This window comes from Populus trichocarpa, chromosome 12 (assembly GCF_000002775.5).
Source record: "Populus trichocarpa isolate Nisqually-1 chromosome 12, P.trichocarpa_v4.1, whole genome shotgun sequence".
Lineage (NCBI taxonomy): Eukaryota > Viridiplantae > Streptophyta > Magnoliopsida > Malpighiales > Salicaceae > Populus > Populus trichocarpa.
Genome location: NC_037296.2, coordinates 12,083,063 through 12,104,878, shown reverse-complemented (window position 1 = coordinate 12,104,878; position 21,816 = coordinate 12,083,063). Strand labels below are relative to the sequence as shown.

General features: G+C 35.0%; 3 protein-coding genes across 3 annotated transcripts; 2 read left to right on the top strand and 1 right to left on the bottom strand.

The window, feature by feature from the left end:
- The first annotated feature begins 5,980 nt into the window (after positions 1-5,980).
- On the top strand, positions 5,981-8,464 carry LOC7484472 (exocyst complex component EXO70B1). Its single transcript, XM_002318687.4, has one exon. The coding sequence runs from the start codon at positions 6,167-6,169 to the stop codon at positions 8,147-8,149; it is 1,983 nt and encodes a 660-aa protein (XP_002318723.2). The 5' UTR covers positions 5,981-6,166; the 3' UTR covers positions 8,150-8,464.
- A 2,867-nt stretch (positions 8,465-11,331) lies between these two features.
- Positions 11,332-14,563, bottom strand: LOC7454550 (SNF1-related protein kinase regulatory subunit gamma-1). The gene is made up of 6 exons (XM_002318092.4): positions 14,230-14,563; positions 13,858-14,030; positions 13,153-13,323; positions 12,791-13,066; positions 12,276-12,439; positions 11,332-11,879 (listed from the first exon to the last, which is right to left on the bottom strand). Exons 1-6 carry the CDS (start codon positions 14,435-14,437, stop codon positions 11,582-11,584), a joined length of 1,290 nt encoding a protein of 429 aa, XP_002318128.1. The 5' UTR covers positions 14,438-14,563; the 3' UTR covers positions 11,332-11,581.
- Positions 14,564-17,873: 3,310 nt separating this feature from the next.
- On the top strand, positions 17,874-21,568 carry LOC7454549 (uncharacterized). Its single transcript, XM_006376839.3, has 6 exons — positions 17,874-18,153; positions 18,576-18,621; positions 20,012-20,138; positions 20,440-20,510; positions 20,669-20,772; positions 21,214-21,568. The coding sequence occupies exons 1-6, from the start codon at positions 18,028-18,030 to the stop codon at positions 21,244-21,246; spliced, it is 507 nt and encodes a 168-aa protein (XP_006376901.1). The 5' UTR covers positions 17,874-18,027; the 3' UTR covers positions 21,247-21,568.
- The last annotated feature ends 248 nt before the right edge of the window (positions 21,569-21,816 follow it).

Below are 21,816 nucleotides of genomic sequence, written 5' to 3'. Positions count from 1 at the left end.
CCAGGGTCACGAGTTTTGATCGGGTCAACCTCAATTTTTTTTATAAATCAAAACATTACTTTGATAAAAAAAATAAAAAAATAGTCAACGAGTTGTAACCAGGTCAGCCGAGTTTTTAACTACCTTTATTTTTTCATAAACCCAATCTGGTTCTAGCCCCAGGTCGACCTGTCAAGTCGGGCGGGGTTTTAAAACTATGATCTTTATAGATAGAAAATACAATAATATTTTAGAGAGATGCTCTAAAAATATGTATGCACTAAAGAAAGAATATTGTGAACCCTTTACCTAGGTGGTTAGGGGGTATTTATAACCTCTGAACCATGTCATTTTGTTAAAGAGTTATTTTCTTATGATAGCATTAATGAAGGATAAATATATTTTACACAACATTAAATAAGGGACAAATATCTCTTACACAATATTAATAAGATAAATATCACTTACATAATATTGATGGCAATGAGAATATAGTAAGTCCTTAGAAGACTTTGATATATCTAGATGTGTAGAGAGATGAATATCTTTGACATTAACATTTTGTGTTAAAAATCATAAGAATAAACAAATGAAACATTATGGCTTAACATGGAGCCTATAATGATCGTCAGATCCATACCCATTTGGGCTTGGCACAATGCCAAGCTCTCGGGCGATGGGTCTGGCATCTTGCTAAACTCATGTTTACTTGGGCTTAACGCGTAGCTGATTTTAATGATATTGAGTCTTACAGCTCGCCAAACTCATGTCTACATAGATTCAGTGCGTAACTGAACTTAAAGATATTGAATCTAACAGCTTGTCAAACTCATATTTGTTTGGGTTCAATGCATAACTGAACTCAAGAATATTAGGTCTGACAACTCACTGGACTCATATCCGCTTGGGTTTCACTCTTAAAAGCGTCTAATGTTGAGTCTGGAAACAAGCCAGTTCCATGTTATTTGTACCCGATATTCTATCAAGTTAAAGTATGTTGGGTATAAATTTAAGTTACACTCATATGTCGTCACTAGATAATTACCCTGTTTCTTAGCCTTTTAAATAAAAACTTACATGAAAAAATAATTTTTCAAAACATGCTTATCTATCATAAACCCACCCGTCACGTTATTGAATATCTTTAGGACTTTGGGTGTGTGGAGTCTTTCTATAACCCATCATGTCATTGAATGTCTGTAGAACTTTGGACCAAGTCTTGGCCTGGATTTATAGCACTTCTGCACTTAAGGCACAAGCAGCTATCGAATTCCATTTTCCCAAATCAGCGGTGGAGTTACAGATTGATATGCAATGACATCAACTCATCATTCCGTCGTGATATTGAATTTCTCCAGAACTTAGGCATCTGGAGTCTTTCTATAACCCGTCTTTGACTGGACTGAGAAACTTGATTTATTCTAAGTCTCCGCGTATCAATCAACGAACTCTAATTCTTCAAGTCCGTGTGATTTTGATAACGGAAGGTCGTAATGGAGTTATTCTGTGGCCATCATCAAGTGATTTTTGCGCAGAAAGTGGGAGAAGAATGGCTCGGAATTGAGACCGCACTTACTTGCTAAATGAAGACAAAGGGAGAAAGTAATGATAGCTTACGGAAATGCAAGCCTGTTTTTTTCATCAAATTATGTGGCCGTCATTCCATCCTCATGGCATCGTAATCAAACCCAATCTAGAAATTCATCTTATCAAGAAATCAGATATTAAATTTCATGAATTAACCAAAAAATTTTAAAAAAAGTTATATGAATATAATCTACACATATTATAAATAATAAAGTTTAAAATAATATTTTTTTAAAAAAATTATCCCATATTAAAAAAACTTAATTTTTTTCTTGTGAATATAGAATATATATATATATATATATATATGAAAAGATTTCAAATCCCACATTGAAAAAATAAAATATTTATATAATATTTATATAATGAATTTTTAAAAATGTTAATAACCAATTAGAAAATATAAAAAAAAAGATATAGGAGAAAAACCACATTTGAAGAAAAAAAACAATGGGTCTCGTCCGAGTTCGCTTGGGTTGCCCGAGTCATGGGTCGACCTGCCGGGTCGACCGGGTTTTGCTAAGTTGTTGTACCAGCCGGTCTTTTAACAAACTCAAACTGGTTTAGCCACTAGATTAATCCGCCGGGCTGGTCCGGATTTAATAACTATGATACATGAGAGTCGGTTCTTAAAATACCAGGGATAGAGGGGGGAAAGACGAAAGACAGGAAATAGTGAGGTCACAATAAAGGGTTTAATTAAAATTAAGTTTCTTAATCCTGGGATTATGGTTGGTCTTCGTCATGATGTGAATTAAATTTAAAAGAGTTCAGCATTTTGATTGAATACTTAAACTTGAACTTAAAAATTAATCAAATACAAAATAGAAGAGTTTGACAATTGCTTTTCTGACCAGACTGGTTATAGCTAACAATCTTAAGCAATCGAAGGTTCTTAAATCTCTCATCATCTTCTACCAAACCCTCGCTAAGTTCATGGTTTCAAACCATCCATTTGCAAATAAAATAAATCCCAAAACCGTCGATCTAGCTAGAAATCAAAAGAAAACAGAAAAGTCGTCGGAAAGAGGGCTCGTCAACCGGTTAGATGGAGTGTGAAACCACATCACGTCAAAACACATTAGGTGGCGAAATTGATTTGACAAAGGAGGCAGCCTTCTCTTAGATTCAATCAGAACAACAATATATCTGTGGTTGGATCAGCAGGAAGACATTTTGTTGCCCCTGGAAATGGTCAGCTTTTGTGGGGATCGAGAGTTGACGGTGGCGCATGTCGCACGGCATGGATTGATTAATTTGCAAACAAGTTGATGTTAATGTTTGATAACTAGAGTTTTTTTTATTAGAAATAAATACAGCAGCCTAACAGCATCGGATGTTTTAAATATCATTGATATGGTGAGATTGGATTAAAGAAGAATAGCTTGTTTGCGTGTTTAAAAAAAATTAATATTTTTTTGTGTTTTTATATTATTGATGTTAAAAATAATTTTAAAAATATAAAAAAATATTATTTTAATATATTTTTAAATATAAAAACACTTTAAAAATTAAATCTTAAGTAACATCAACGTCTATATACCTATGATCTTGGCAGTCCCTTGCCTTGTCTCTCCTTCTGCTGAGCACATGAACGAATTAAGGATTTTCTATTGGTGAACTCGCATTCACAGAACAGTGATCTGTATAACTTCTCAACAAAGTAAAATGGTTGATTTGATGTCTGAAAGCAATTAATGTAGCCATGAACGTATTAAGAATTTCTCTGTGGTAGACTCTCTGAATTTGAATAATGCCCGTATTGAGAGTTTTTTATAATAAGATAATTTTGTGTACCAAGATTAAATTTTTTTTTTTTTTTTCATGTTACGTTCAGAGGGTAGATGAGGAGGGCTGGAGTAACAAAAAAAAAATTAAAAGGATCAAATTAAAAAAATATTTTAAAAAAGTTAAAATTTCAATTATTAGTACTAAAATTATAAATATTGACAAGGAAGGGGTAAAAAAAAAACACTTACAAAGCATTGTGAAACACTTGAAAAGCATTTTGAACTGAAGTAATGATATTTTAATTTTGTCATCACTTTGGTCCCTTAATTATTTTTTTCTGATTGTGTCCCTTAATTGCAAAATTAGCATTCAATTGCATCAATTTTATTGGCTAGAAACAAAATTGAAAGATAGGAACCAGCTTAGAAAAGACGTCGAAAATAGATAGGGTGTTTAAAGTTGATGTTGAAAATACACTTTTCTAATTTATAAAATTAGATCTTTTTTGTCCCTTGTGTTTTTCTAAATTCATTTTTAGTACGCAACTTCATCTCTATTGTTTCTAAGCCCCTAGTTTTTGAAGGATAGAAAACTTTTTGTTGGATTTCATCATTAAAAAAAAAAATTCATTGTTTTCGCATATTCTAGCCACCAAATTGATTTGTGTTGGTGTCAACCGATTTCATTTGACTAAAAAATTTAAAAGGTGGTTGTTTCAAACCTTGATACTACCTAAAATAGTAGATCAAGGTCAATAAAGAAAAATGCTATCTAGATTGATTTCATGTTTTGGGGTTTTTTTTGAAGTTTTTTAGGTTGATAAATTGATTTCTAGGTGTTGTGAGGTGTTTATAAGGTCTTTCTTGATTAAAATGGGCTGAAATTTATTTTTTCTCTATATAAATATCTTTATTTTGATTTTTCTGCCATCATTGTGTAGTTAAATTTTGAGTAAATAAGTGACGTGCTGCTTTTAAAAAAATAAAATAAAATGGGCAAATGACATCTCGTACTCCCTTAAAAAAAAATCTGACAATGAATTTTTTGAATATTTTATTCATTCCCATGTGCTATTTTGTCCCACAACATGAAGAGGAATAAGAGATTGAACAACGTGCAGTTTCCCTTTTCAGTTTTTATTTTCTAATGAAAATTAAAACAATTTGTTCATTTGTTGAAAATAAACACAATTTTTTTCATAAAAAAATACATCAAGATTACAACCATTTTTCATACAAAAAATAAAACTATAATTTATAAAATTTATTTTAATATTTTGTATTTGTGATAATATGATTATAAAATATTTATTTTATTTCATTCAAATTAAAAATTATCATAAAAAGTTATATTATCAACTTAAAAGAATTTATTTTAAATTTATAATAAGAATTAAATCTATGACATTGACTAGATATAAAAATATATATTTTTTTGCTAATATCTTACATTTCTAAAATATGCTTTTATGATAAAGAAAAAATTACATCGTCCATGTTCTTTCTTTATTTGAAAAACCGTGAAAAAGTATATTGAACAACTATTTTTTAAACTCAATATAAATTAAAAAAATAAAAAAACTAGTTTTCCATATGGAAAGATATTGCATTTTGAGTATTAAATTTCAATTTTCCTTTTCTTTTAACTTCAACTTTTTAGAAATTTGAAATATTAATTTGTTTTTTTAACAATTTTAAATTTTTTCTCTAAAAAGAAAACAGTTTCTTTTAAGTCTAACATCCCGTTTAAACATTATAGTAATTATTTTTTAAAATATTTTTGTTTAGAAATGTATTAAAATAGTATATTTTTTTATTTTTTAAAATTTATTTTTAATATTAACATATTAAAACAATTTAGACATGAAAAAAAATAATTAAAAACAAAAAAATTAAAAACAAATAATTTCGCCTTCAAAAAGTCTCATTTCACCCATCTGTCTTCCCTTGCATACAAATATTGGACACCGCTACGTCCGCCAAACTTGAATTCTTATTCTCATCGTATCCTCCTCTTCGGCAGTCAGCATGCGCTAACATGTTTGGAAAATGGTGTAAATTGTGTTTTTAAAAAATTTTAATTTTTTTATTAAAATTTAATATAGTTTATATATTTTGGATCGTTTTTATATACTGATGTTAAAAATAATTTAAAAAAAAATATATATTAACATATATTTCAAAATAAAAAATTATTTAAAAAACAATTATTACCACGCTAGTTTACCTGTACAACTACGGTTGCGTTTTATTTAAAACATAGTTACAGAAGAATTCCAGCATTCGAAGAGTTGTAAAACTCAAAAACAAGCAGCAGCACACGCCTGACTGTACACCATCCAAACAAGCAGAGCAACGAGAGTAAACTATTATTTAGTTCCTAAATTTACAATAATGTTTCACTTCGGCCCTTGTAAAAAAAATCGTGCAGAACTCATATTTTTCACGACAAAACAATATAATAGAAATTGGGTAACTAAGAAATCTCATCATTTGACGTTTTTGAGCTCTAGTACAATGCAAATTGGGTTGTAGACTGATGCTGTTAGTGCACGGATTTGGGGTATAATAGAAATGTAAAACTATAGTGTCTGAAATGAAATATCATGAAATATGTAGGGGCTAGATTGTAGTTTACCAAATCAACAAGTACGACAAGTCTAGCCTGACTCGACACAAGTACTTCTGTTCTCTCTTGTCTACAACTACAAAACCATAAAACTCTCTGAAAATAAAGAAAGGAAAAAAGAAATTCAGACCAGCAGGCCAACCAAACGAAAGCAAACCCGATTACTTCGCTCACTTAAAAAAAAAAAAAAAACAGTTCACTTCAACCCTTTCCACAAAATCCCTAAAATCCCAAAAATCAAATGGCCACAACCACCACGACAAGCAGTCTAACCAGCGGAGGGGGAGGAGGAGGAGGCGGTGGAGCAGACGACCGTGTCATGGCAACAGCGCAGCAGATCGTGAACAGCTTAAACACTACAAAAAATGTACGCGAAGACATGTTATTAATCCTTTCGAGTTTTGATAACCGTTTATCGAACATATCCGACTTCATCAAAACCGATTCGGAATCTCAGTCCTCCATTCTAGACGCCGCCGAGAAGATCATTCTCCGGTCAGACTCCGGCATGCCCTCCAACGCCGGAGCTTCTTCCTGGGATGACTCGGCGGAGGAATCTAGATATTATTTAGCTGCTATTGATGAGATTCTTGATTTGTTAGATAATTTATCGGTCGGGCCTGATTCGGAGGTTTTGGACCGGGCGGAGACTCTGGTTCAAGTGGCTATGTCGAGATTGGAAGAGGAGTTTGGGCATATTCTGATAAGGAATACTGTTCCGCTTGACGCGGAAAGTTTGTATGGATCTATTAGGAGGGTTTCGCTTTCATTTGCAGCGAATGAAGGGGAAATTGACGAGGAGTTTGAGAATTTTGGAGAAGTGGAGACTGGGAGTGTGTGTTTTCACGAGAGAGGAGCGAGTTTAGGAGATGATTTGTGTGTTGATTTGATTAATAACGAGGCGGTTATGGATTTGAAAGGGATTGCTGATAGAATGATGCGATCAGGGTATGAGAAAGAGTGTGTACAGGTTTATAGTAGTGTGAGAAGGGATGCTTTGGACGAGTGTTTGGTTATTTTGGGTGTTGAGAAGTTGAGTATTGAGGAAGTGCAGAAGATAGAGTGGAAGCCTTTGGATGAGAAGATGAAGAAGTGGGTTCGGGCTGTTAAGATTGGTGTTAAGGTTCTTTTGAGAGGAGAGAAAAGGCTTTGTGATGTGATTTTTAGTGGGTCGGATTCGGCCAGGGAGGTTTGTTTTAATGAGACTGCAAAAGGGTGTTTGATGCAGTTGTTGAATTTTGCAGAGGCAGTGGCTATTGGAAGGAGGTCACCGGAGAAGCTGTTTAGGATTTTGGATATGTATGATGCATTGTCTGGTGTTTTCCCAGATTTGGAAGCTATGGTTACGGATGAGTTTGTGTACAGTGAGGCGAAAGGAGTGTTGGCTGGTTTGGGAAGGGCGGCTAAAGGGACTTTTGTGGAGTTTGAGAATGCTGTGAAAAGTGAGACTTCTAGGAAGCCTATGTTAGGTGGAGTGATTCATCCACTTACACGGTATGTGATGAATTATGTGAAACTGCTTGTGGATTATAGTGATACGCTGAATTCACTTTTGGAGAACGATGATGATGATGAGTTAAATGGATTGCAAAATGATGATGGTGAGAGATTACAGTTAGAGAGCTTGAGTCCTATAGCAAGGAGATTGTTGGCCTTGTTATCGACTTTGGAGTCTAATCTCGAGGAGAAATCAACACTGTATGAGGATGGTGCAATGCAGTATATATTTCGTATGAATAATATTCTGTACATGGTGCAAAAAGTTAAGGATTCAGAACTTATTAAGATTTTGGGAGATCAATGGGTCCGCAAACACCGTGGCCAAATACGCCAATATGCCACAGCGTATCTGAGGGCTGCTTGGACTAAGGCCTTGTCATGCTTGAAGGATGAAGGGATTGGTGGGAGTTCTAATAATGCCTCCAAAGTGGCTTTGAAGGAAAGGTTCAAGAATTTCAATGCGTGCTTTGAGGAAATATATAGGATTCAGACTGGTTGGAAGGTCCTAGATCCTCAACTTCGTGAAGAGCTTCGAATATCCATATCTCAAAAGGTATTACCAGCTTATCGCTCATTTATGGGAAGGTTTGGTAGTCAGCTAGAGGGTGGAAGACATGCTGGGAAATACATAAAGTACACACCAGATGATTTGGAGAATTATTTAATTGATTTGTTTGAAGGGACCCCCCTTGTTCTTCACCATCTTAGAAGAAAGAGTTCATAGGATTCATGACTCTTTTAACAGGTAAGAAGTTCTTGTCAAGGATTAGAAAAGAGAGAGTTTACTATTTGCTGTATCTGGATCATATGCTTTCTTTTTCTTTTTGTATTTTCTTAGTGTAATGTTTTAAACACAGGCTTCTGAGTCGAACAGTTCTCCCTTTTATATAAAACTTTGTACATGTATTATAGACCATAGGTTTTTTACTTGTGAATTCTTTCTTGTTCATGTATTTCTACTGTCACCAAATCACCACAAAGCATACTTTTTCCAATTGGCATGTAATATTTGGCAATGCAATTTTCAGTGATTGACTAAGTAATGTGTGCGAGGAGAGTAATGGGATCGAAGCTATGAAATGTTATCTTTCTGTTTTAACGTCAATATCAGTTAGAAACTCCTAGAGATAGAGCATTCTATTGTATTGTATTTGCAAAATATTTGATTGCAAATGATTTGAATGTATATCATGATGGGATGAGGGATCATATAAGCTGACAATTTTTTACATTTTGCACTAGAAGATGAAGAAGTGTTAAATGAAAGTGTGATCAAAGCTTTTCTCACTACTTTTTAACTTTGGTTATGGAGGTCCTGAGGTAGAGCCTTGACAGTATTGGAAAACCTGAAAAGCTCCATAAGGGATTCTAATAAGTTGGCAATTTTGAACAAGTTTTTATATTGGAAAATGTAGAAGTGCCTAACAAAGTGGAATACTATATATTTCAGTGTTTCTTAGGATTCATTCATAAGTTTCTTATCACTTAAAGGTCTATGATTCTAACGAGGGAGGAATGCTAGGGTTCATGTAACTTGATACCAGTGACAATTTGTATTTATAGTGTATCAAATCCATGCAGACACGAGTAGAGCTTGTCCCCGTGTATATTTTTGGTTAGGTTCCGAGGTCCTGTGACTCTGACCGGTCATAACACAGGGTTCTGATTGTCTTAGAACTAGTTATTACGCTTTGTAAACCCAATTATTTGAGATTGACCCAGAACATGTGCCCGTTTGATGCAGGGGGGTAGTAGCGTAGCTAATGGAGTAGAATCTAGTTCGTGTAGAAATTTGTCTGGTTAGCATGTTGCAATCGGTAAGAGATTTGTGAGGTATCATTTCCTTCTTCTGGTGTTAAATTGAATTTGCATGGTTTTTGAAGTTCTGTTAGGCCTTTGAAAGGCTTCAGCAATTGGGAAGAGCAGTTTATTTCTTGGAGAATGCCTATTTCTTGAAGCAAGTAACATCCAAATAGGGTAAAATGTTATTTCAGCAGCCTGCAAATATTATCTGAATGCATCTCTTGCTATCATATAGGGAAGTACTTTATGTCTTATAGAACATGATTTGGGAAAAGGCTGTCAAGTCGTTTAGTTATGGGTGATAGACTCTTGATTCGCACCATCTTGTGGAAGATGCCTTGCATTCTCTATTGGGAATCCCTAGAAACATAGTCCTGATGAAAATAGACAGCCAATCGGTTAGGTTGTAGAAATCATTCAATGCCTTGGCGACTGAAAACCCAAAGCTTTTTAGTTTGATGCATCCTGATCATGCTTGCTTTTTATTCTGGATCCCTTTTAACGTGTTGAGCATGAGGTTTGAGATGGTCTTATACTAGTGGGAAGAGATCTTCACTGTTGTTATGTTTGCAACAAAATGAAATGAGGGAAAGGAGGGAAGGTTGGCGTTCACACTTTCTCAGAGAGATTTCAGTACAGTGGTCTGCTCCAGCGAGTGCCTGTGCTCTCTTTTTAATGTCCAGAGGTGAAACTTCCGAATCAATACTATGATTTGTCTGCAACTACAAGTTTCTGGAAAGAAAAGGCCCCATTCAATAATGGTTTCAGGCAGGTGGTTCATGGTTGGCTTTTTGTCACTTATCGGAACTCGACCTGGTGGGGGCACGAGGTCCCTGAGCTAATTAGCATATACCCCGCATGCTTACGAATACATGTGACTAGTAAACATGCTGTGTCTTTTGCTTAAAACCAAGGAATACGATTCAGAGGGCCAGATCATCATGTGCTTTTATTGCCCTTTCAAAATTGTTGCCATGGCTCTCGGCTTGTTTTTTCTTGATACAGCCTTGGTCAGACAAGTTACATCACTCGTTTGCCTAGATGTGAAATACTACCTCCCACATTAAGTGGAGGCATATGAACCTCTCTGTGGTAAAACATTGGAATGCCCGTGGATTTTTGTTGCTCCCATTTGCAGCCAACAAGAAGGATCGGCCTTGCATCGATGAGGGAACCTGTCTGTCTTTTCATTAAAATAGGTTATGTAGTGGCTTGAACTGAAAATAATGTTATAGATACCACAAGAGAAGACATTTAGGAAAAAGTTTGATTTGATTCTTTGCTCGAGGAGAAAATGACACTACCCACGTGTAAGACATTCAGAAAAGCTTGCTCTTTCTTGCTTGATGAAGGAACTTGCGGATTCGCGGTGGAATGTAGTGTAAAGACGGTTCTCTTGCCTCCAAAGAGAATCATCCAGTTTTGGTGCGGAATTGCTTAGTTGTCCAGAAACAAGTACCGGCAGTAGAGAATATTCAAGAGAACAAAAAAATATAATTGTAAAAATCAATATTCTGAATGTGTGTATTGTATTAGATGCAAAAGGTTTTTCTTGATTTTCTGGATGCCACTGAAGGAGACGTTATCCTTGAGATCAACATAAAACACAAAAATACAGCAACATGCAATACCAGAAATCAACAGTCCACTGTCTGCCGCTCAGCATGAATTTTGCTCTATCAGAATCCACAGTCCGCTAATCCAGCTGAGCTAGAAATATTTTTGGAATGGTCTTGACCCACGAAAGAATCAAAAAGATATTGTTGGAATCAGAAGGTGTCCAGCCTCAGAAATCTTTGGAACCTGCTCTAAGTTCTTTGATAGGGTCTTCCTGTTACTTATTTTTCCCCTCGTGTCATTCAGAGTGTTCTCCTAGGCCACCTAACGAGGCACGGTGGAGTTGTTCCAAGAAAGAAAATCCAATTCTCAAGAAAATAAATCAAAACATATCAGATGCTTGCTGCTTTATTGCGGAGTATAAAAGACTCCGCCCAGAATATAGAAGAAAAGAAAAGCACAGGGGCACAAAACAGAAAATACGCTTGGAGAGTAACTGTAAAAACATGCAAATTTACTAAATGGAAAACTCAGCATTCAGCTTAGTGAGACAAGCAGAATAAGCCCTGCTTATTTGATTCCAACACAAAGGGGTTCAAAATCGAGTTCTGTTGTACATCAAAGATAAACAGAAAGTGAAACAATGTCCGAGCGGTGGAAAACTCATTACAAGGGTGCTCACCGATGTTACAACCACCACATTTACCAGACGTCTAATGATCATCAGGAGATTAGCAGAAACACTAGAAAAACACCGTCAGTTATTAGGAAATGACCAGATCATTATAATACCTCTTTAAACTCTACTATTCGAAGGTAATGGCAGCACTCCGTCAAAGAAATCACCAAAGTAGCCACGGGGCTCGTGTACAAGCCTTGATAGTATATCCCTCAGTGTGATCACCCCTTCCAGATTCCCAGCATCATCCACGACATATACCCGGTGGATTTTCTCAGAATCAAGCTTCATGATCAATTCTTTAATGGAGTAGTTTTTTGTGCATATCACCATGCCACGCACAAAAGGTGAGATTTCTTGATGCGTCTCCAAGTAGCCGTTAACTGCAGTCGAGAAGTTCTTTGCCGTGATGGATCTGTCAAAAGTATTTTAAATGAGTGGTGGTACTGAGATGGAAAAGAAAGCTTGATGCTAAACTAAGATCTTACAAGCTTCAGTTTTACAAGAATTTTTAACTGATTTTTACCCCTTGGAGCCCACCCTGAGATATTCATGGATTCATCAATATATGACCATGTACTGTTAAGAATTGATCATCATCAAAGTTTGCAATTCCATCAGCTTCCAAATCGACTCTAAATACCAGCTTATTATTATCATCAACAAAATCCTTATAAATTTGAGAACCAATATGACCAGGCATATTTTAGGCTCCCTGAGAGCTCCAATTATCAACCACAAAACGCAGGACATTTTATAAAAATGAACTACCAAATAAAACACGGTCTAGGGGGTAAATGGAGCCACAAACCTATAATCGTGGTAGATCTCTGGTGCAGTTAAAAGGAAATGGACATCTCTTATACTTATGTTGCCTACTACCTTTCCACCGCTACTATCAACAATAGGTATTCCACCAATTTTTTTTTTCCTCATCAGCTTAAATGCCTGGAGCACTGGTTCTTCCTCGTACACCTAAAACAGACAAGTAACTATTCAGTGAGTATCATTAGCCTGTAAACCTTCAAAACAACCTATCATGTCTGCTTGAAAGAAAAAAAAAACACCAAGGGAAAATGGAGTCTTGCTGGCAAGAAAAACCTGCTCTCAGTTGGGGACAAGATTTCAAACGTGCCATTAAAATCTCAATTTATTTGCATGCAAAGATTTATTGGCCCGTAGCCAACATAAACACACTCATACATCACAATGATTCATTCCATGCATTGCTAAACACAATAAACTGATCAAAGCATTAGAAATAAGCATGAATGCAAGTCACCCTGAACCCGATTAAAGAATACTTTACAGGAAAAGGTGAAGCACCTTGACTATACGATCAGGGGCCATCAAGGGAAGACCAATTTCAGAAAGTTTCCTTGTTCCCCAACTTTCAAACCATTGAAGCCCAGCACATTCCGCTAACATGTGAATAACAGAAGACTGGGTGATGATGTTGTCAATCTTCGCCTCACCCAGATCAACCACTGGAATGCTCTTCATCTTGTAACTCGAAAGCAACAGAAGCATGGTCAGAAAGGAGTTTGATTTCTGTAAAGCGAGAAACGGTGCCCAACGGAATGACCCTGCAATGTCTCGAACCTGTATGATCTCAAGTTAGCATGGATGATCCAATACAATATCAGGATTAACAAGCTTTATATTAACATCAAAGAATGAATCATAACCTTTGTGTTCTTGTAGAATTCGGAAGAAGTCAGAGCCTCAAAAAAATTTCCAGAAGTTGCTGCAGCATCTTCAGGACCTAAGGTTCCGAGACTAGCAGCATTGGTCACTCTATTAACAGCCGCTTCAAGAGCTGATCCCGAGGTTGGACTTCTGGGTGATGGAGGTTCCGACTGGAGAAAAAAATATAAATATCCCATTTTCAATTACCATTCAGAAAAGATCTCCAGAGCACAAGAATAATAGACAAAGAACACCATAGATCTCATTCTCATAGTTCGACAGGACTAAAATAACTTTTTTAAGAAGAAATGAAAATTTCAGTTGCTATCACCTTATATACAAGCATTGACAGGATCACAGGCAGCATCAATAAATTGAGAAAATCAACGAACAAACAGGATCACAAGCAACATCAATAAATAAAGAAAAAAAAATGCGTATCCCATTCTGTCTCAGATACAACATATCCTGATACCTCTCTAAATCTTCTTGTTAAGGATTGATTGTATTGTCAAACATTACAAACTGTTGACAGATCAAATAAACGAGCCTGCCTTCATTATTTTTCCTATCCAATTTCTAATAATAAACAGAACATATTCATCAAAAATAATAGAAAGAAAACATAAAAAGGATGCTGGAATCACTTTCATTAGTCAAAACAGAAAAACAAAATTGGCTAGCGAGCTTGCCAGCTACCTAACCTGATGTAAAATCCACACTATAATCCCAGCAAACTCAACAACTCCAATATATCTGTCAATCCAACTAGCATCCTCAGGAGCATCAACATCCACCACAGGAGCACTAAGAATCTTGTGTTCTGCAAGTATACGAACAGCCTCTGCTAGACTGGTGTCTGATTTTATCTCGATCACTACAAAACCAAATAAAAAGTAAATATTTTTCCTATAGAAAGAAAGAAGTCCATAAAAAACAGAAAGGGTATCCAAAAAGTTCCACTCTTGATCATAAACAACACCAAAACAACCAAAGTGATCATGATCACTCTAATTCATAACTTTAACATACAAGTTACAGCTTTAACACAAGTGGGGTATCTATTATTTATTTACCTTGAGAAGAAGGAGCGGGAGGGAAGGCAGAGACAGGGATACCCTCAAAGCAAGCGTTAAGTTTCTCAGTTGGAGTTAACTGTGGTTCTTGAACATCCCATAGATCCTCTACTTTCATTCCCAGCCTTGCTTCTGGACTTTTTGGACTGTCTTGCGTAACCTCATGAACAAAAGCACTTTCCCTTCTCATAAGCTGCATGCTTGCCATTTTTCCACCACTCACCAATCTCTCTTCTCGGTATAGAAAGGTCGACTAGTGTCTCTCTTCTTCTCTGTGCGCGCAAATCCAAGGCAGGTCTTTCTCTCTCTCTGTTTTTTTTTTTATTACAATGCTGACAATGATAGCATCTCTCCTGAGTAAATACAACGTCTCTTCCTTTATCCCCTACCACCCATCTCACTTTGTTCTTTTTATTCCCACACTTTATCACCGTTAAGATTTTGACTTTCTTTCCATTAAAAATGACTTTTTTTTTTCTTAACAAAAAGAAGAAGAATTCACGTTCAAAATGAATAATTATTTCAGGTGTATAGTACTTAAAATATCATATTTTTATTTTAAAAATTTTGCTACAAAGAAGAGTAAATCAATTTACTTTTTATATTATTATCTTATATTTTAATTTTTTTTAAAAAGCAACTATTGAAAATAATATCTTCTTATAAATGAAAAGATAATAATAAACAAAGATCTAGTTCCACATTAAAAAAATATTTTAAATATACTAATTTCTTAGAGTCATTAATAATTTCAAATCAAATAAATAAATAAATTGAAAAATATTATTTACACCACATTACTAGAAAAAAGATTTTTAAAAAGGTAGAAAAGGACACGTGGATAGTGGGGGAGTGTGAGGGAGCATTGGTGGTGATGCAGAAGAGTGGTCAAAGTAGTTGACGAATTACATGGGTAAAGCTTATCCTTGTAGTCCTATAAATTTGTTTCTTATTTAAGGAAGGGACCTTTCTTATCCGATTCTTCATGGCGGCCACTTTCGTGGCAATCTAGTATGCGCCACAGCGCGCATGGCGCACAAGTTTGACATTTACTGAATGACTTGGAAAATGACGTGGCTTTGATGCTGACATGTGGCTATTTCTAAGTAGTAGTCGATATTTTTTTGCTGATGCCACGTTTTGGCCTTCAATAGTTTAGAGTTTAGACTGTTTGCTCAATTATTACCCATGCTCTAAACAGCCATCCTGTGTTTCTCCCATTTTGCCCTTGGAAAAAGCAATCCTATTGGTTGCCTTAAAAAAAGAAAAACAGGGGTAATATTATCATTTTACAGCATATAAATGTAAGTGTATAATTGTTGGAGGGTGTGAACGTTTTCCGTAATTTTGTTTTACATGGAAATACTTCATTACCCTTGAATAAAAATAAATAAATGCATGATGCTTAGAGGGGTGTAATAGGATTTTCAATTTTTTTACAGTCTAATTACTCAATTAACTTTCGACTTGAATTTTTAAAACTTTTGTTTTATGAGCTTTTTTTGTATTTTCCCACATATTTTCCCTGCTATTATCTGAAGTTTTTTGGGGTATTTTTTACTTTTTCATACTTAGTTTTTTTTGTTAATATTTAGAAGGGATTATTTTTTTCTTTCAATCAATTAAAATAAAAAAGAAATCAGCAAACATATACCGCGTCTCATCACCTTTGGGTAGCGAGGGCGGCGCCTCACAACTTTCAAAAAATATCATCTAATGTGTTTTCTGATTTCTCATGATAGATCCAACCATGCTGGGTGGTGGATGTGAGTCTATTCACACTGGTTTTATCTTGATTTAGTTTTTTTTTTAGATTGCATGCTAATCATTCAAAAAATTAAACCAATCCTTCATTTTTTTTTTTTGAATTAGTTTTTTTTTGAATTGAAATTATTTTATTTATATTGATTATTTCTAATTGGATTTTATTTTTGATTTTATTCTTTTAGATTTTTTTAATTTTTTTTAAATTTAATTTTTATTTTTTAAATTATTATTTAATTTATTTTGAATTATTATTTTTGATTGATTTGTTTTTTCATGACCAATACTACCGAAAGGAATAGATTATTAACCTGAATAAACAAAAATGCCAACATCCAATCCATCCCTTTCTAGAATTTTTGTTGGCTAGATAGAGGGTTGTACAGGCCTATCGCCCAGTCCATGTACTAGACCCCTGATGAAAAGGCCTAGTGCCTTACTTGGTCTATGACCATGTGCGGATAAGCTTGGATGAAGCCATTTTGATCGAACAACTGGGATTGGTTTGGGCTCCAGTGCGCCATGTGTGAGCTTATATAAGACTTTGATTTAACAATTGAGATTTATTTGGGCAATTTGATTCGATGGTTGAGATTGATTTGAGAGAAAAGAAATTTGTGCACGAGAGAGGATGAGATAATTGCAAAATGTTCAGCCCCCGTTGCACCACCCATCAACAGGGTGGCTGCTGCTGCTACGGTTGTTGTTGTTATTATTTATTTTAAAGCTAAAATAAGTGTTAAAAAAAACCCATCTTGACCATAAAAAATCAGTTTTGACCATAGAAAAATATTTTAACTATGAAATGACGGTTTTAACCATGAAAATCTTCATTGAGCAAAAATATAATTTGCACAACACATGCCACGTTTTAAAAAATCACAAATAATCAAACTTTTACTACTATAAAAAAAAACATGAGTTTCATAATTTTATATATTTTAAGGAAACTAAAATGTAAATGCATTGATTTTTTTTATTACTAAACACCACTTTAAGATTTTAAATTAATAATTAATTTTATCTCGCATGTAAGTTAAATACCAAAAAATATATTATGACCTATTTTTATATCTTGAAAAAAAAACTAAATTGTGTTTAATATAAAAAAACTAAAAAACATAGAAAGAAAAACTGTGTTGTTTGCATCAACAAATAACTAGTCATCCTCTACATTTTCTCCAATAACTTTCAATCATAAAAAAAAATTAGAAAAGGAAATTTAGTTTTTTTATTGTAGAAAAGAAAATAATTAAAAGATCAGAAAAGTGAGCAGTGGGAAGAGATGACACTTTAATTTGATTTTATTCTTAAGTTATTTGGTGTCTTTGGGATTTTAGGTTTTTATTTTTTAAAAAAATAAATTTTGCTCCTTTATTTAATTTTTTATTCAATTTGATTCTCAAATTTTTTTTTCAGATTAATCTAATCTCTATATATAATCAAAATCATTGATTTCTTGAAATAAACATCATTAAAAGTCCTCGTATACTAGATAGATCCGAATGGAATAGTTGACATTGTTGTAACTGTTGTTGTTCAAAATGCTTTTTACTTAGAAATATATTAAAATAATATTTTTTATTTTTTAAAAATTATTTCTAACACCAGCACATCAAAATAGTCTAAAAATATAAAAAAAATCTGAAAAAAATCAAATATTTTGATAAACACGACAACGCCGCAAAAAAAAACCAGTCCGAATGAAAAAATCAAAGCCTTTAGTGATCAAAATTGAAGTGAGGGGGCTAAAATGACTAATTTCAAAACTTAAGAGACCTTGAATTTATTTTACCTCTTTTATTTTTCCTTTATAATGTTGTAATTTCCTCCGTTTCTCAGCAGTCAGAAAATAATCCCACTTCCCCGTATAAATAGCAAAGTGTAACCCATCACCCACACACACCAACATACCGCCACAGGAGCACAAGTCCAAGCCCCTGTTCTAAATTTTTGACTGTCACATACTTGCGGGCCTTACCCTTTCTCTCTATCCGTACTTGCCACCGAGGGTTTTCCTTCCTTTCAATCTCCATGGAGACCTCTTCTTCTCATCCATCCGATTCCAGTCCAAAGGCTGCCGGTGCTTCCAAGTTCCTCGCCAATCTTCCCTCCCGCGGCTTCTTGTCCTCCACTGTCTCCTCTTCCTCCTCCAATCCGGTCATTCTCTTCCCTTGATATATTTCTTCTTTACTTTTTACTCACAGAGTTGTTTAATTATTTATTTTAGTTAAGACAGTGTGTCTTTGTCTAAATTCTAAGTGAGGAATTTACTGACTACTGGTCCGTATTTATAGAATTATTCATATTTCTACAATGGGTAATTAACATTAGTGAGGTTTTAAAGATTGTGATTACTGACAATGAGGAAAAAGGCTGTGGATTTTTTCGATTGCTGTTATAAGATTTCAATGGAGAGAATGTTGTTTATGTAATTTAAAGTTATTAGGGCTGGCTTGTTTTCTATTACTTTCTTATGTTTTGTCTTCGTTTGCGGTGTCTTGGTTTGATGCTTTATGTTAATGTTTGTCTTCTTTCCTAGTTTGCTGAGAACTTGCTCGAATGATGGAAATTTTATGCAGGGTGGGATGCGGGTTTATATTTGCGAGCATGACACTTCACCCCCAGGTCTATTTATGTTTTTAGCTTTCTGGGTTTTCTGACCTTTAGTGTTTGATGCAATTCGTAGCCCTGAATTTATGCTATATCAAATGTTGTACTTGGAAAGAGCCAAGTTTTCGTTTAGGTTTTGTCATCAGTAAATGTAGCATGACTGGGTTTTCATTCTTCTGATTCTAGTTCTGAGATATCGGTGTCATAGTCTCACATAACTGGTTAAATTTCTTGTTTTAGAGAAGCTGCTCCTGTGGTCTCCTAGGAAAGAGAAAGAGTACATTTTACTGTAGAATTGGATGCTCATGTTGTCCTCAGGCTTCCATGTGGATAATTTTTCTAACTTGGCAGTCTAATCCTGGAGAGTCTTGGTATCTGCTAGTTTAGTTTTCATACATGGTAGATTTCTAGCAATGTGAGTTGGCCTTCCTGGCTGAAATTCTAGGCATCATGAAACTCTTTACGAAGACCAGCTTGGTACTCTGATGGTATATGTCAATGAAGAAAGAATAAGAAAACTTTTTTTTTTTAGCTTTTAAATCATTGGATTGCAGTTCCAAAAATTTGAAAGCACTTGCTATAGAAAATTTGCAGCTGCATTCTCCTATGTTTGACTTCTCCCATTTTTTCTTTTATTTTCTATTTTTTGTTTTTGTCTTTTTGGGGAAAAGAGGGGGGGTAGGATTTCGCCACATGCTACCTTGTACATTTTGCATTGGCTTATGTTCTTGATAAGAGTTGTTTCTGGCCTGGGGTAGGTATTTGAATTTGGAAACAGTGTCTTGAAATAGAAAAGTTAATCATGAAGTGAAATGAACTAATATCTCAAGCTGCTTTGGATTGAAAGATTTCAAAACCTTTGATACTTTTATAAGTTTCTTCTTTTGGGCCCTATGTCGGGCTACACACACTGAGGATTATTGATCTTTATCCAAAAACCCCATATTCCTGGTGGAGTTGGACTCATTCTGAAGTCCCTGGACTGAACTTCAATCGACTTTACAAGCTAAGTTAGCTAGCAATCTCAAGGTTTATTAGATCTCACCAGTTCTTTTTATTAAATTAAACTTCAAATACTGGATTTTTTAAACATACTCTGAGTTGATTATGATTTGCCCTTTTGTGAAGTATAAATGCATAAACAATATTCAAGACGCTGATCCTCTCTATTTATACTGTTATGGTGATTATCCATCATATTAATTTTTCTTTGTTGCTATGAACAGTGTAGGAATCATGTCCATATTATTTTGTTTCAGTGTGGCTTTTTCTATCATCTATATCATTTGATAAATTGAAGAAATGTGGGGGTTAATCTCATGTAATCAAACTCCTGGAATTTCTGAACAATGCAAGTGCATAATTGGATATTGGAAAAACTGACTTCCTCTCCCTTTATACTCAGAGGGCCAACAAATAAAGACCAACCAGACAAACATTCTGATAAGATCACTCCAGCTTAATAAACAGAAGGGTGATTCCAGTTCAAAGGATGTGAAGGGGGTAGCTGCAAATGAGGGTTCTAGAAAGAGGTATTGCTCCCATCATTACTGGAAAAGGATGCTTCACATTCCTTGAAAAGATCTGCCTGTTTGTGTTTCCTAGCATTATATTATTGTGTTGCAACCAAATTTTTTTTTTTGAATTTAGAGAGGCTTTCATGCTTCAGTTCCGTCCCTGCTGTTTAAAGTAATCAGCATGAGCATTTATTTTTATGCCTCTTCTTTGCTTGTTCGTCGGCCATTTTTCATTCTGCTGTGACAATTCTATATTGGAAAGCCTTTATGCATATTTAATTCAGTCTCCTTGATTCTTGCTGCCACCAATTTTCAGGGCCCCAGAAAAAGCTTTGAATTCCAGGGCTTCAGCAAAGAGAGGCAATAATCAGATTGGTTCTCGACAAGGTGAGGCTGTTGGTCTTTGTTTAGCAGCAGCATGTCTTAGATGTCAGCTATCTGTTATATTTATAGGACATGTTCGGTTCATATGCAAACTAATATTTAAGTGATGGTCTCTTCACTTGTATTTTGACTGAGCCTTGAAATGGTTTTTGAGCATGCAGATGAATCTGATAGCCGCACATCAGATAAGGACTATTACAGTTTGACAGTAGAGAGGCTCCGGGCTCTCCTGAAAGAGCGAGGTCTTTCACCCAAAGGAAGGAAGGCAAGTATACAGCTTATGTTTATCTGGTCCACGTCTTTGCTATCTAGTCATATGGGTGTTGGTGATTAGTATACAGAAAAGAATGGCTAATTAATAATTACAGTATATGTTTCCTCATTGGTAGTTCAAATGGATTGATGCTAATTTGCATTGCACCTTTAGTCCAAGCAGTACATCTCCCTCTTCACAAGGTGGAGGCCTTAGTTACGAATCAAAGAAAAGTGAACCCTCTGCCTCTATGCGGTGGGAGGGATTAAGGGAGGAGAAGGGTCGCCTTCGACAAAACCAGCCAATGAACTTTAAAGGAAGAACTGCATATATTTTATCAGTTGGCATGCTGATGTGGCCCTCAGACTGGCATTTTCATATTGACTAGAAATGTTAGAATCATCCTCCTCATTTTGCATGTTCCTTAAATCATTCGTGGCATTGCTTGTGCAGGATGAGCTGGTTGCAAGGTTGAGAGGTGTGTAAAAAAGTAAATGGTTGATTGTTCGGGTGCAGAGACGAGGCTAATCTCTGCATGTGCGCCATCCAAGATAAGGATAGTAGATTATATGTAACTTAGGAAATATCTAAAATATGCAAGTTGTAACATAGGAGAGAAATAATAACTTGAGCACAAGAATGAGCAATTTGTATGGTTTTGTCTTTTAAGCGGGTTTGGTCTTTTGGTTCCAAGATACTTTCTATTGCGTGCTGCGACATGTGGTCGTATCATTAGAAACTTAAAGAGTATCCGCACAATTTTGGGCTGTCTCAATGTCTCTAGTTTGAATCAAAACTTTCTTTCAGATCCTGCTTTCTAGTTTCAACACTGAGCACTAATCTCATAGTGAATCATTTGGATTTTCGATTTTAGCTTATTCATGTAAAGTTACATCTTAAAACTCGAGCTTGTGATAAATACAGTGTAGAATACGGTTTTCCTAATGTCACCTTCAAGCTTGCATCCTATTATTATATGCAAATCTCAAGTTTGCAACTGATTCTTCATGTCCAAGGAACTGATACTAGCTTTGCAGTTTCTTAAGATTGGAAATG

Coding starts and splice junctions, on each gene's coding strand:
- LOC7454549 (XM_006376839.3), top strand. CDS start 18,028: ATGGAGACCTCTTCTTCTCATCCATCCGATTCCAGTCCAAAGGCTGCC. Junction 20,139..20,439: donor AATGAGGGTTCTAGAAAGAG/GTATTGCTCCCA, acceptor ACCAATTTTCAG/GGCCCCAGAAAAAGCTTTGA. Junction 20,511..20,668: donor TCAGATTGGTTCTCGACAAG/GTGAGGCTGTTG, acceptor TTGAGCATGCAG/ATGAATCTGATAGCCGCACA.
- LOC7454550 (XM_002318092.4), bottom strand. CDS start 14,437: ATGGCAAGCATGCAGCTTATGAGAAGGGAAAGTGCTTTTGTTCATGAG. Junction 13,324..13,857: donor TAGTGTGGATTTTACATCAG/GTTAGGTAGCTG, acceptor TTTTTTCTCCAG/TCGGAACCTCCATCACCCAG. Junction 11,880..12,275: donor GAGATCTACCACGATTATAG/GTTTGTGGCTCC, acceptor TACTTTTGACAG/ATCCATCACGGCAAAGAACT.
- LOC7484472 (XM_002318687.4), top strand. CDS start 6,167: ATGGCCACAACCACCACGACAAGCAGTCTAACCAGCGGAGGGGGAGGA.